This window comes from Paramisgurnus dabryanus, chromosome 2 (genome assembly GCF_030506205.2).
Source record: "Paramisgurnus dabryanus chromosome 2, PD_genome_1.1, whole genome shotgun sequence".
Classification (NCBI taxonomy): domain Eukaryota; kingdom Metazoa; phylum Chordata; class Actinopteri; order Cypriniformes; family Cobitidae; genus Paramisgurnus; species Paramisgurnus dabryanus.
Genome location: NC_133338.1, coordinates 7,195,552 through 7,209,959, shown reverse-complemented (window position 1 = coordinate 7,209,959; position 14,408 = coordinate 7,195,552). Strand labels below are relative to the sequence as shown.

Here is a 14,408-nt window from a genome sequence, read left to right as displayed (position 1 = left end):
TGATATTTCGGTAAGATTGACTCGAAGTGCTGGGATATAAGTGGTCTTGACATATCACGGCAGCTAACAGATGGACGGTTAAGCCGATCCGTCTGTTTCCTGACCTGGGCCCTGGATAGTCAGACTATATCAGAATTAAGACTATTGATCAGATTTTTAGTGAGTATAGCACTTCCTTCCGATGACGGATGAAGGCCATCTCGGGTTAAGAGAAATGGTCTTCCCCAGAAATGCTTCCAATTGTCTATAAACTAGGGATGCAGCGATTATAGATTTTGATGGTACGGTTATAGTCTGATAAATAATCACGGTTGTACGGTTATTACGGTTATTAAAGATTCATTTATTTTACAACATTAATGTACAGAATCACATGAATAAATTTTTGAACAATTGCTAAATTTTTCTGTATTTTCAGTTTGTGTATTTTCTCTACAATTCTTGGACAAATGATAATTATAATAACTTGGCTGGCTTTGACTTAAACCGTATAGGTGCCTTTGAAACCTGTAGGCTATTCATTTTAATGATCTTTTGAATAAATGTAACTTTACATTTGGACTGAATAAAGTTATATTATTTTGGTTTGTTTGAAGTATTGAAGTAAATTATATGAAGTAAAAATGATAAGAGCCTCTCAAAATGAATAATTACACAGGGTCATCCTGAACCAGGTACTGCAAGTCATTTTGACAGGTGAAGCTTAATATTACACAAAAGTCAAATATAAATATTAGGGGTGGCAAGATTAACGTGTTAACTAATGCTATTCATTAATTAATCATTAACGCGTTAAAATAATTCAACGTAATGAAATGCAGTCAGACCACCAGGAGCCCCGCCCGGGTTTGATCCGCGAGCAGGAGGTTTTTAATGCTGTACAGAGTAGACCGATTGGAGTGTGGCTCTTTCACATACAGATGCAGGTGCGCGCGCACACATCCACGCACACGCACACACAAACCAGATGCACCGTCACGCGCACATATTCTTTTGAACGCGGAGCTTTGTCATACAATGCACAATCCAGATGCACGAACAACCAAGAGACGCGTCACGCGCACATATTCTTTTGAATGCGGAGCTTTGTCATACAATGCATCATGACGCATGCGCCTCTTGGTGGTTCGTGGATCTGGTTTGTGCGTGTGTGAAACAAAAACACGCGGTGTAGCGAAGGCTTTACGGTTACTTAACCGTGACATTTTAAAGCGCGGTTAATAGTGAAACCGGTTAATCGCTGCATCCCTACTATAAACCCTACGTTATGCTGAGGGCACCACTTTGACATCCATCCATTGAGAGACACTAATCTACTATGTGTTTCATCTCCCCGGTTGGCGGGGAGGGGACCAGAGCATATTACATTGTCTGACATTGTTTTTGCAATTTCACACATCTCCTTAATATTATCTTTGGTGATTTCCGACTGGCGGAGCCTAGTGTCATTCGTGCCGGCGTGAATAACAATCTTAGAAAACTTCCGCTTAGCATTAGCCAGCACTTTAAGTTTGGATCTAATGTCAGACGTTCTGGCTCCCAGTATACAGTCGACTATGGTGTTTGGTGCCTCAATGTTAGTGTTCCTGAGTATAGAATCTCCAATGACCAGGGCACTTTTAAAAGGTGTTTCAGCTGGTATACTCCTTAGGGGATCGAATCTGTTAGAAATTGTCGTTACGTTATGGGTCTTAGAAGGACGGCTTATATGACTATGCCGCCTAACAGTCACCCAGTTTGACCGCCGACTTGACTCTGATGACGGAACCGAGCCATGTGTATTTTGATAAACACTATGCGCGCTCGATACAGTATTTGTAATATTTATATTAGCATCTGATGTCGGAACCGAGCCATTAGTCTTTTCGCTCGATAGATTATTTGCGACAGTAACATTAGCGGTTTTGCTATCCTCAACTAGCGTTCGGATGCGCGATTCTAGTTCAGCAACCTTCTCAGTTAACCTTAATACTTCAATACACTTAGTGCATGTAAACCCCTCTATGCTAACAGCAGAAGCTAAACTATACATGTGGCAAGTAGTACATGTTACAATAACAAGCGGAGTCTTACCGCTTTCATGCTGGGCGATGGCGTCTTCGTTTACCCGAACGCAGTCCCCGGAGCTGCATCGCGTGGGGTGTTCGGTTGTGACACGCCTCGGTCGCCTGCGAACGTCTGGGGCCAGGGTGATGTTTGGCTTGCCGAATCTGCGAAGGCCGGGCAGCGGTTCCTCCACAGCTTCCCGATCGCTTTCATGTCGTTCACGGTCCGTGAAGCTGCATCGCGTGGAATGCATGTTTGTTGCTCGCTTGTGGACGTCGGAAGGCAGGGTGAAGTGGGCGCTATACCTCGCCTTGGATCTGCTAAAACCGGGAAACAACTCCTCCACAGCTTCCCGCTCAGGTGAGGATAGGTCAGAAAAGCATATATCAGATGAATCCGCCATTAGATCGGAAAATGCTAGCTTCAGCCTCCACCGTGTGGATGCTAGCGGGCTATATGCTAACAACACTGGGTGTTTATTAGTGATAAATAGTTTCACGTGGTAGTACTGCTTCCCCTATTAATACCACCCCTATTGATAGTTGTCATCAATGCCCATTATGTTAAAACAATGGTATTAAAGTGGGTGATCAGTTACTTGAATTGTCTACTGTCTTGAGAAATAAAATGAAATATTTTTTAGTGTTAAAACCTCTTAATTTAATGCCTTATTTATTTTATTTTAACAGCAAACAAAAACAAACAAACAGTCTTAAAAGGTCCAATACTCACATGTGAAAACCAACCCCGCAAGCTATGAGACAACCATCCCCAACTGACTTCTTGACAAACATGCTAAGCTAGCTGCCACACGACCTTAACTTGATAGCTAAAAGATGACTCAAAATAAAGCTACTACTTTGGGCTTTTTACTGAGTGTTTTGTTTTTGAATGACTAATATCCTACAAGATCTCAACACAAAAACAACACCAACATGAAAATTTACTCTGACCCATAAAAATAAAAAATTGTCTCCAATGTTTTGTGTCTGCTCAGCAAAATTATAAGTGCAAATGAGTAAGCTATTAAAGGCTAACAAATTGATATCAAAATTGTACTACAGCACCATGTAGTATGTCTGGAATAAGCAGTGTGACAACCAACCCGTGAGACAACCAGCCCCGGTCTCCCCTACAGGTTGTCAGAATGAAGTGTGGATACGCTGTCAACAGATGTCGGGAGTGCGCTATTGTAAGTCAGACCACCCGCTCTTTCCAAAGTATAGGTACCACAGAGTTCTGACCGCTACCGTCTTTATATTTTAAAATTTCATCTTGCGCCACATGAAAGTTAATCGCCACGCGGTTACGGCTTTTGTCAAGTAGGCTAGTGGAATGGTTTTGTGTAGCATTTAGTGCAACTATTTATATCAGGTAATACATATTATTTATCAGTGTCATACCCAAATAAATAATAATGAAAAAAGTTCAAAAGTCGGACTATAAGCGAATGAGACTGAGAGCATGGTTGCTATTCAAACCCTTATTAAAACGGCTGTAATCTGTTACCTCAATAGTACCTGATATGTTTAAAATTATTTCATTGGTATATGACTGCTAGAGTGTTAAATTGAAATTTTTCTAAGCCCATTTCCTTCATTTTTTTTCTATTTTTGATCTGAGCACACAATCAAAAAAAAAATCGGACAATGCGTTGTTATTCATTTTTTCATTTTAATTCAGGAAATAAATAATAGAAAAACAAGTCGTTTTTCTTTATTTTCTTTTTGGTTTTAATTTGAAAAAAACGATAGAAAGAATGATACACGGGGCCCTATTTGTAAACTGTTATTGTTGAATAAAAATAGCCTGATAAAAAACGGATTTCCAAAATAATCCAGTGGATAAGAAAATATTGCTGGGGGGCCAGTTGTGGCCCGCGGGCCGCCTGTTGCCGAACCCTGATGTACGATTTGTGGAAAATAATTTGTTTTTAATAGGGCTGTCAAAATTAACGTGTTAATAATGCGTTAACGCAAATTCATTTTAACGCCACTAATTTTATTAACGCAACGCGCAATTTCTGTTTGACCCTTGGTCTAGCCCATAGCTGGATGAACTGAGACGCAGCCTGTGACCCGTGCTGTCTAAATGAGTTGGAGATTTTCATAAAAATAAGAACATTAAGCTCTCGTCTAGCAAATCCAATGCTCTAAATGCTCGTTGGACATCTGAAATCCAATGCTCTAAATGCTCGCTGGACATCTGAAATGATCTTTATTTGTAAGTTTTCTGAGAGGTGTAACGTTACCATCCTAATGCTTAATCTAATATGCGTCTAATTTGGTTTCGTTTTAAATATGCATGAATTAAAAATAGAGTGCAGGACTTGCTTGATGCTAAAATAATTATTAAAAGAGATAAAGTTCGGGACCTGATTCATGTTAAAAGAGTTATCAAGAGCGACAAGACTTAAAAGCGATCTTCCTCATGCTGACAGACATCTGAAGCGCGTGCACAGAGATACGCGAGTGCGCGGCCCCGATATATAGACATCAACACAAAATTACAGTTTTAAAAATATCTGTTTTGACAAGAATTCAGGCAGGTAGGATAATCTGTTATGTCTTAAGTGAATGTTTGGTTAACTGTTGGGTAAAAATATCTGATGTGTAACACTTTATTAGATCCAGTAGATATTAGCTGTCTGTCTCAATCAAACAATAAAAGAAAAAAAGTTTAACATATATTGATGATCTTTTTGCTTTGTGTGTGCTAACTTTGACTTTTTTGTGTACCAGTGACTTTAAGGTATGGATGTGGTAATTTTTGTGGTAATTTAACTTTGCTGACTCTGTCAACTTCAAACAGGTGTAGTTCTGTCATGTTTTGTTATATTCCAACAAATCATGCATTGTTTTGCATGCATTGTTCTGTGTTTTAATGGAGAATGTCAAAATATATATAACTCATTTTTGAAAATTTGCTAATTCTGACTGCACAGGTCACAAATGATGCAGCAGCAAACAGAAATGGAGAAAGAAAAGGGTCCTCTGAATGGAAAATTCATATACAAAACAATGACTTGATGGTTCTGTTGTAAACAGGCTGGTGTAAACATACATTGGCATAAAACATATATATATGTAAATTATGATTAAAGTATTAAAAACCTGAAAAGTGTTAAATTAGGATAAATTTAGAACAAATAAAAATGTGAGATTAATTTGCGATTAATCGCGAGTTAACTCATGAAATCATGCGATTAATCTACATTAAATATTTTAATCTATTGACAGCCCTTGTTTTTAACCATAAACTACACAAACACATTGTATTATACCAAATACACAAAATAATGTATAAGACTGATACTACAGATACTCTGCTTGTCATGTGTAAACAATTAAGGCATCAGGACACAGTTCATCACTTAATACTTGTCAGACAATGGTCTCAATATGCCTTAAATTAGAGTAAAATACAAACATGTTGCATCGTTGATCTGGTGAATGAAATTATTTTAAAACAGGTGAAAAATAAAATGTGACATACTTTACTTTTGTCTCATATTCACCTTGTAATGTTTAAAAAAAATGAACTTCACAGCAAAAAGAGCAATTTTACCTTTACTACTTAATATACATTTTACCAGCACAAGTTAAAGACAAGAATAGTCTAGAAATTTTAGCACGTGAAGAATGTGAATGCGCAGAAGTGTGGATGAAACACGTTTGAACCACTGACATCCAGCTTAAGTCATATTTGACGACTTACTGTAAACATTTTCCATAAGATGATTTATGTTCCCTCTCGTCCTCAGCAGTCAATAAATGACTGATGCCTAATGGTGCTTACGACCAATGGACTGTGTTTGTGTATATGATCCAGAAAGTTTTGGCTCTATGCTGGAGCTCTCGTGGAGAGGATCTAAGACTATTGACCTAAGCAATGGAGAAACAAGGACCTTCTTGAAGGATGGGGATGAGGTCACACTCATAGGTGGGCTTTACATTTTTTTTTAAATAATTACAAACGAAATTGATCAGATTCATATAAAATAGTAACAAATTTTATTTTCAATATAGAAATATATTTTTATGATAATTTTAACTCTAAAAATGTGGTGGTTGGTGTTGGTTTGAATTGAATATGACCTCTCTGTGTCTGCAGGTTATTGTGAGGGCAGGGGTTACAGAGTGGGCTTTGGTCAGTGTGAAGGGAAGATCATTCCTGCCCAGCACGCACAACTAAACTTAAACAAAATTCTGCACATGAAGGTTTCGCGTGAGCACATGAAACTAAACTATAGATTTTTTTTACTCCAATGTCACCTTAGGGACTCGGTAGCCACGCAATAGTACTAAAAAAGTATTACTGGAGTATTACTTTTAGCCCTTTGGCTCCTGTGGCAATAGGTCATCAAACAGACTATTATCTTAGTCTGACGTCTTGTCTAAGTAGACATAAACACTTATTTTGAGAGAACTTTGTGCATTGCATTTTTTCTACTAAATATGATCATAAACAAATGTTTTCGCATGTCTGGCGCAAAGCATAAAGAAGGAATGCATTCTGGCATGTACAATTAAAATGTACAATTTTTACTGTACAGTAAAAGTAAACCTCACTCCCCAACCTCAGGAAGTGCTCTAGCGACAGACGTTCATGGCCTTTAGTCTCCTTGTTAGGAGAGGGGTGCCAAAATGTTCCTACCAAACGCCAAAAATCAAACCTGACTGAGGGCCGTGGGCCAAAAGTAAATGTTGCTGTGATATTGTTAAATTAAAGTTGCCCTGATTCTTCTAATTTATAATTTTCTAATATTTCAAAAATAAATAAGCAATTATCACTCATTGAAGCATAACGAATGCAGTTTTATTTTCAAAGTTAACTGTTGTAAAAAAAAAAAAGAAATAATTTTGCTAATAATTTTTTTAATTTCCTTTTGTCTGTGTGCCACTGCTTCAAGCTCTCAATTATTAGCCTATAGTACCCAAGTTCGTTGCGTTTCATAATGCATGCTGTACACCTTCGAGTATGCATGTACATTTAAAAAAATTATTCACTTTAATTCCTTGCATTTTTTTAAATTTACATTTTTGTAATGTACAAATAAAACCAAAAAAATCACATTTTAGACAATTTTTAATTAGAAATATGAACATCTGCATCAATTAAATTTTTCCCTTTCATTCTCCTTCCATATACCATTGGAGTACCCAGGCAGGTTTGCTTCAGAAGACATGATCACATCTAGGACAGATAACACCAGTGAGCTTCCAAAATAAAGGAGCTTTCATAAATTATTAAATGGGACAGCAATCATTGAACATGTCTATAAACCGAGCTAAACGTAGTAAATGAACGTTTTCATTCAGTTTATGTAAAGTACAATGGGAGAATATTTTTTATAATAAATGATTTTTCATAAAATTTATGATTTGTCTGATACTTATGTATAGTGTGATTATGTGTATAGGCTACTGTTCCTGAAATACATAAGCAGCAAATAAACTCTTAGATATAATTTATATTTGTTCAGACCGTAAGTAAAATCACTGAAATTCTGCTACCCCAAAGGCCCAACGTTGTAAGATTACAATATTTCCATCAAAAATGAAAAACAAAAAAAAACACATTTATTTCTGCATAAAAAGGCCTCTTAAAACAACACGTAACAGGTGAACAAATGTTTTTTTCTACTTTTGGGACCTTCAGGGTTTACATTACCCACAAAATTTAACTAGAAAGCGTCACCTGTTGACTTTGGCGGATTTGCCAAGGTATGGTGAATGTAACTTTACATATTTGCATTCACAAAGACTGGGCCTGATCTTCTGACTGGTCACAAAGATTTTCTGTTTGTTTTGTTTGTTTTTTGGTTCCTATATAAATTTGAGAGCATACGACGACATCACTGTTGACTTCTGCTCAACAAGGTTGTATCGTGTAGATTTTCTGTAAAGAAATGAAGGAAACTGTTTCTGTATATCTGTTTCTGTGCCTCTGTGGACTGAGCTCCAGTTTCTATAGAAAACACTTCTATGTGAAAGACAGAATGCACTGGAATGATGCGCAGACGTACTGCAGAGAGCATTATGATGACTTGTCCACTACTACCATACAAGAGGCAGTGGAGCTCTCCAGTAACCCCAAGGTTTCTGGTTGGGTTTGGGTTGGAGCATACCAAAATCCTTTAAACTCATCTGAATGGATTTGGTCTGGAGGTGAAAAACAACCAGTTGAAAAATGGAGCCCTGGAGAACCAAACCTTTTGGATCTTGAGAAATGCACTATTATAGTAAAAGGGAATTCTAGACTGATCAATGTTCCGTGCGATAAGACTTTATCATTTTATTGTATGGACTACTATGAAACGATAGTGGTACATGAGAATAAGACATGGGAAGAGGCTCTGGACCACTGCAGACAAAACTACGTTGATCTTGTCAGTATCGCCTCTGAGAGGAATATGGCAGAGGTGATAAAAAACATCACAACATCACAGACAGCTTATGTATGGACTGGACTTCGATTTTTAGCTGGTGATTGGTTTTGGGTCAGTGGTGATGATATTGGATACGAAGCCTGGTCTGCAGAGGGGGAGCTCCAGTGCCCTACCAAAAATCTCAAGTGTGGAGCTTTGGATATAAAAAATAAGGTTTGGAAACCTGCAGACTGTGAGGAGAGATTAAACTTTGTCTGTATTAAGAATTAAATAAACGGTCTGATGTTATGTGAAGAGCCTTATAAGCTCAACCATCCCTTACATTTGTAAAAAATTTTTTTATATAAAATCTATCTAAGTCTTTGATCCATAAAAATGTATGGTTGTAGACAATGTATAATGTTTTTAAATAGGGTGCATACTGTAAAATGTATATAAAATTATATTTAGTGTTTAAATTAAATTTGTACAGGTACATTCTAAAAATGTCTGGGTTATTTTTGACCCATAATGGGTAAATATTGGACAGAACGCATGCTGGGATAAAAATTACCCAATGTTGGGTTGTTGTTATGCAACATGGGGTATAATTACCCAGCAGTTGGGATAAAACAACCCAGCATTGGGTCATTTTTAACCCAGCGTTGTTTTCTGTCCAGTATTTGCCTATTATGGGTCAAAATTAACCCAGACATTTTTAGAGTGTATGTACTGCTGATTATGGCATAAACATGTAAGTATTTTTAATGAAAAGGCACTTCTTTCGGCCTTCTTGCATAGTTGTACAGATTTTACATTTTTATTTAAAACTTTGGGAAAAAGGCTGACTTAAAAAAAAAATAAGTGTATTGATAACTTGAGTGAATTTAACTTAAACATTACAGCTCTTCCAACATTTTAACACATTCAATTCAGTAGATTTGTAATTTATTTAACATAAAATAATTTGTAATATCAAAAGCTATATCCAATTATTCCATTTAGTAACTTAAGTGTTCTTTATATTAAGTTTGTTAAATTATATAACAATTTTTATTCTATAGCATATGTACAGAAAATGTTATTAATGGAGAAATAAAGTAGATATTTGTATATAAACATTTATTTGTGATTATCTAACATTTTCAATAAAATAAAAGTAACCCTGAAAATATTAAGCCATTTAGGAAGAAAAATCTACCCACCATTCAATTAACATGAAATTATCCTTTAGAAAAAACAAGGAAAATAGTTTATTATAAAACGGGCAGTTCTGGTTCTTCATTCTGATTGGTTGAAACGCGTTCTAAGCCGTGATAAAATACACCGGTAACCTCACGATTCAGACCACATTACATAAGTATCACTGCGCCACTGTTGCTGCGTACTGATTTATGAAAATAAACACCACAGTCTTTAATCATATTTTTAATTTGTCTACAATTGCACAATTAATGGCGATATCCAGATGAATGTCAATAATATTTGTACTAATATAATTACAACTTATTTGTGTTTTATTTTATAAAATCCCGCTAACGTTATGCATATGAAGTAACCGTTTTATAAACGCAATAAACCCCTCGAAGCGTTGGGTTACCAGTGCATTTTATAACAGCTAAGGGGGTTTAGCTAACAACGCCCCTTAGCTGTTATAAAATGCACTGGTAACTCACTGCTTCTCGGGGTTTATTGCTTTAGTTTAGCCCAGAATGAGTTAAATCCTATATTTACCCAGATTTTGAGCTAAAAATAACCCAATCTGGGTTGTTGTTAAACCAGTGTTTTAGTTGATCATGTTAATTTAACTGATACAAACATCTGTCTCTTGTTTGGCTGTATTTATTTGATTTGAAAATAAATTTGCACGCACAATCTAGGGTTTGGTAATCCAAACTTTTTTGCATATGGCAACAATTTTGACAATGATGGCGGAAAAAGGGATATATTTTGGATGAGCACCTGTCTACAAACAACGCGCCATATCCCCCACCATTACAAAAATAAAACTCACCAGATTTACGTGATTTAGACGAGTCATCCCACCAAGGTCAGAGAATACGAAAAACCTTAATTAGCTGCCTCATGTGTGTTTGATTAGGATTGAAGCCGGCACTCCAGGAGCAGGATTGGTGACCACTGCTGAAACACCTTCAAGTATGCATGTATTCACTTTAATTCCTTGCATTCAATTTCAATTTACATTTTTTAATGTACAATAAATTTTTTTTACATTTTAGAAAATGTATAATTAGAAATATGAACATCTGCATCAATTACGTTTTTCCTTTCCCATCTCCTTCCATATACATATTAACACTATTGCACACTTTATATCGTGTTTCATACCATGTAAAAATGAACATGATAATATAAAAAGTACTGTACAGTATTGCAGAAAAGCGCATCAGAACCATTTTTAAGCTATTAAAAACGTTCAGATGCAAAAAGGAACTAAATGTAAAATTAGACAAACTAGTTAATGATATTCAGTGATGGGAGTAACGCATTACAAAGTCATAATCCATCCGGTCTCATGTTTGTAAATTATCTTTGCCAAGCAATCCCAGTATGATATCAACTTGCATTTGTAGTCCACAAAAGCAATAAATCTGAGAAATGTTAATACATTCTTAGATGTTTACATTAGGGATCGACCAATAAGGATTTTTCAGTGCCGATGCCGATTTTTGTTTCATCAGCCTTACCCGATGACCGATACAGGCTGCAGATTTTCTTGAGCCGATATTTGGAGCCGATACTGCTTTTGCTCACTCAATTTACATCATAAAAATGACACAATGATGATGCCAAATGTTACAAGTCTCAATTAAAAAAAAAAGTAAAATTTATTGAACTTAAAAAAAAAACTATATTTAACAAATAGTAAAAACAGGTGAGGGACTCGGCTTGGAAGTTCCTCGATTGTTGTTTCCAGTAGAATATTCACACTGCGCTGTACACCCGTGTTAAAACCCCATATGTGTGGGAGCACTTTTAGTTTCAATTCTGATTTCACTGGCTCCGTATCTTACAAAACAATCCACTCGGTATGTGTCCGTCCGACAAAACAATCCACAAACTCCATTTTCTGATAAATTATCTTCCTTTAATCCTGTGTATGATTAAAATCCAACATAAAAAATATACAAACAATACATGACCATAGAGCGCATTACCCGTCGGAAGCTTCACGAGCTGTGTCCCTATTCAAGGGCTGCGACCTGTTAAGCATGCAACCTAAGGTGAGCACTCAGTCTTTCAAGGTGGAAGCCTCAGAAGTCCGCGAAGAGAACTGAAATGAGACGGTCTAACCTTCGGAGGACCCATCATTTGCGTCAGCTGCTGCACGCGCACACCGCGCCTGTCTGCAGGACACAGCGGACACGTTTCTGACTTATTAAAGTAAATATGGAATCAGAAAAATTATAATTTATTTTAGAAATATGACACGTTGACACAATTGTCCCCAAATCCTTAAAGAGACGATACACAATTTTAACACATTATATATTTTCAATGTAAACACACTGAATATTTGTCTAAATGGTCTAAATGATATACATAAATAAACTAAGCTTACATATTAAGATAATTTCTAACAAAAATATTCAACGGCTGAATCTAAAGCAATATAGGCTCCAGTACGTGATGTATTAGAGTCTTAAGTGTAAAATAGCCCATCCATATCATTTTGTTGTTTGACTTTTCAGTACTGTTCATATTTACATTTAAAAAGCAAACATAAAAGTAACTTAAAAGTTACTTTCCCTTGTAACTAATTACTTTCGCTATACAGTAACTGGTAGAGTAATTCAATTACTTTTAAAAGAAGTAACTAGTAACTGTAACTACTTACTAATTTTCAGTAACTTGCCCAACACTGATGATATTGCGCAAATGCTATTGGTCTCTTCAAAGGTCTTCACGAATTATTTTGTTATAAGACTTTTGTTATCATACATCACGTCTCTTCTACTGTACACAGAAAAAAATAAGACAAATGATGCGCGTTTAAGTCAGATTTTTATGAAGAATATGTGACTGTTTATGTAATTGGCAAAAGAAAACTTTGCCAACCAAATGTTTGCCAAAAAGCGTGCATGTGACATCAAAGTACTGCCAAAGCACAGAGAATCCCCGTCATGTTACTTCAATATCATACAGTAAGCTCAACATAAAGTCGAGCACACATATTGTCGTCAGTATGGCCTACATGAAACACCACCGCCATCTACAGGATTTTGTATTTCCTGCGTCTCCCACCGAACCCCCCTTCTGCAGGATCCAGCAGAATTTCGGAAGTGCTCGCGGCATTCTGCTTTCTGAGACGCGCATTTTTAAAGGCCACATCTGTACCACTGGAGTACCTCAGCAGGTTTGCTTCAGAAGACATGATCACAGCTCTGACAGGATAACACCAATGAGCACAGTAAAAAAAAAGGAGCATTCATAAATTATAAATGATTTAAAGTTAAACATGGTAAATGTATGTTTTCATTTAGTTTATGTAAATACAATCTTAGAACAGTGTTGCCAGATTGGGCAGGTTCCCAATCTTTGCTTGTTGCTTGTCACACATCGGCCATGTCTCAATGCGAATGCTGCAGCCTCCTGAGGTCGCATTTCTAGGCTCCATACGTCATCAAGACTGTCTTGTTTCAGAATATTAACAATTATAATGTTGACTTTTATTCTTAGTTAATAGTAAATTGTTGTAATATGCTTATAACTTGCGAATGTAATGGTCAGTTAACTAAAATAAACTAGGCTTGATTACGTATGCACCCTGCATATGCGACCTCCGCAGGCTGCAGCCGGATTGAGAAAAGGACATCAATTACATGTGGTTGAGCCGTGGATGAATTATCTGAGCATTTCAGGTGAACAAAACCAAATGTTCAGCTGTCATTAAGTCAATTCTGGCACCATGAACTTCAGCCAAACTGTACATAGTTCTGAAAAGTTCAGATGCTCATTGTGTTCTTCAGCATCCTTGCAAGTTAACGTACAACCAACAGCCTATTATTGTTCTGCATTTACTGCATAAGGTAAGCCTATTTATGATCTTTCTCACAGACACACACAAACACACACCTTTTTATCAGGAGTAAAAATACATTATTAATAATAATATAAATAGATACAAAACAGACATTGTTGAAATTGTTATGAACGAATTGGGTATTTGAATAATCATGAAACCACTTAAATATACGCTGTAAAAGTGCATTGTGCGTGTGGGCGAGGGGCCATAATGAAGCTGTTGTGAACAAGTTATGTCATTTTAGTGTGTGATTCTGTTCTGGTGTCGCTAGCTATAGTATGGTGCATTAATTGTGGAAGTTAAAATAACTTAATGCTAATCAAATTAAACCAAAATGTTGATTTAAATATTTTGGGCGGTTTTTTGTGCGTTTGGGCAGGCTTTGGAACACTTTTGGGCTGGAAACCATCAACTCTATCTGGCAACACTGTCAGAGAATAACACATACAGTAGGCTACTGTTACTGGGTAACATAAGCAGCAAATAAACTCTTAGATGTTCTCTACATTTGTTCAGACCGGGAGTAAAATCACTTAAATTCTGCCACCCAAAGACCCAACACTGTAAGATTATATCATTTCCATCAAAAAACACAAAACTGTAAAAACCCATTTATTTCTGCATAAAAAGGCCTCTTACAACAACACGTAACAGGTGAACAAATGTTTTTTTTTCTACTTTTGGGACCTTCATGGTTTACATTTCCCACAAAATTTAACTAGAAAGCATCACCTGTTGACTTTGGCGGATTTGCCAAGGTATGGTGTATGTAACTTTACATATTTGCATTTACAAAACTGGGCCTGGTCTTCTGATTGGTCAAAGGTTTTCTGTTTTGTTTTAGTTGTTTTTTGTTTCCTATAGAACAACATTTGAGAGCATACGACGACATCATTGTTGACTTCTGCTCAACAAGGTTGTATTGTGTAGATTTTGTGTAGAGAA

At 36.4% G+C, this 14,408-nt stretch overlaps 1 protein-coding gene across 1 annotated transcript; it reads left to right on the top strand.

Annotated features, from left to right (window-relative positions):
- Positions 1–7,957: 7,957 nt before the first annotated feature.
- On the top strand, positions 7,958–8,707 carry LOC135731334 (secretory phospholipase A2 receptor-like). The gene has a single exon (XM_065249304.2). The coding sequence runs from the start codon at positions 7,958–7,960 to the stop codon at positions 8,705–8,707; it is 750 nt and encodes a 249-aa protein (XP_065105376.2).
- The last annotated feature ends 5,701 nt before the right edge of the window (positions 8,708–14,408 follow it).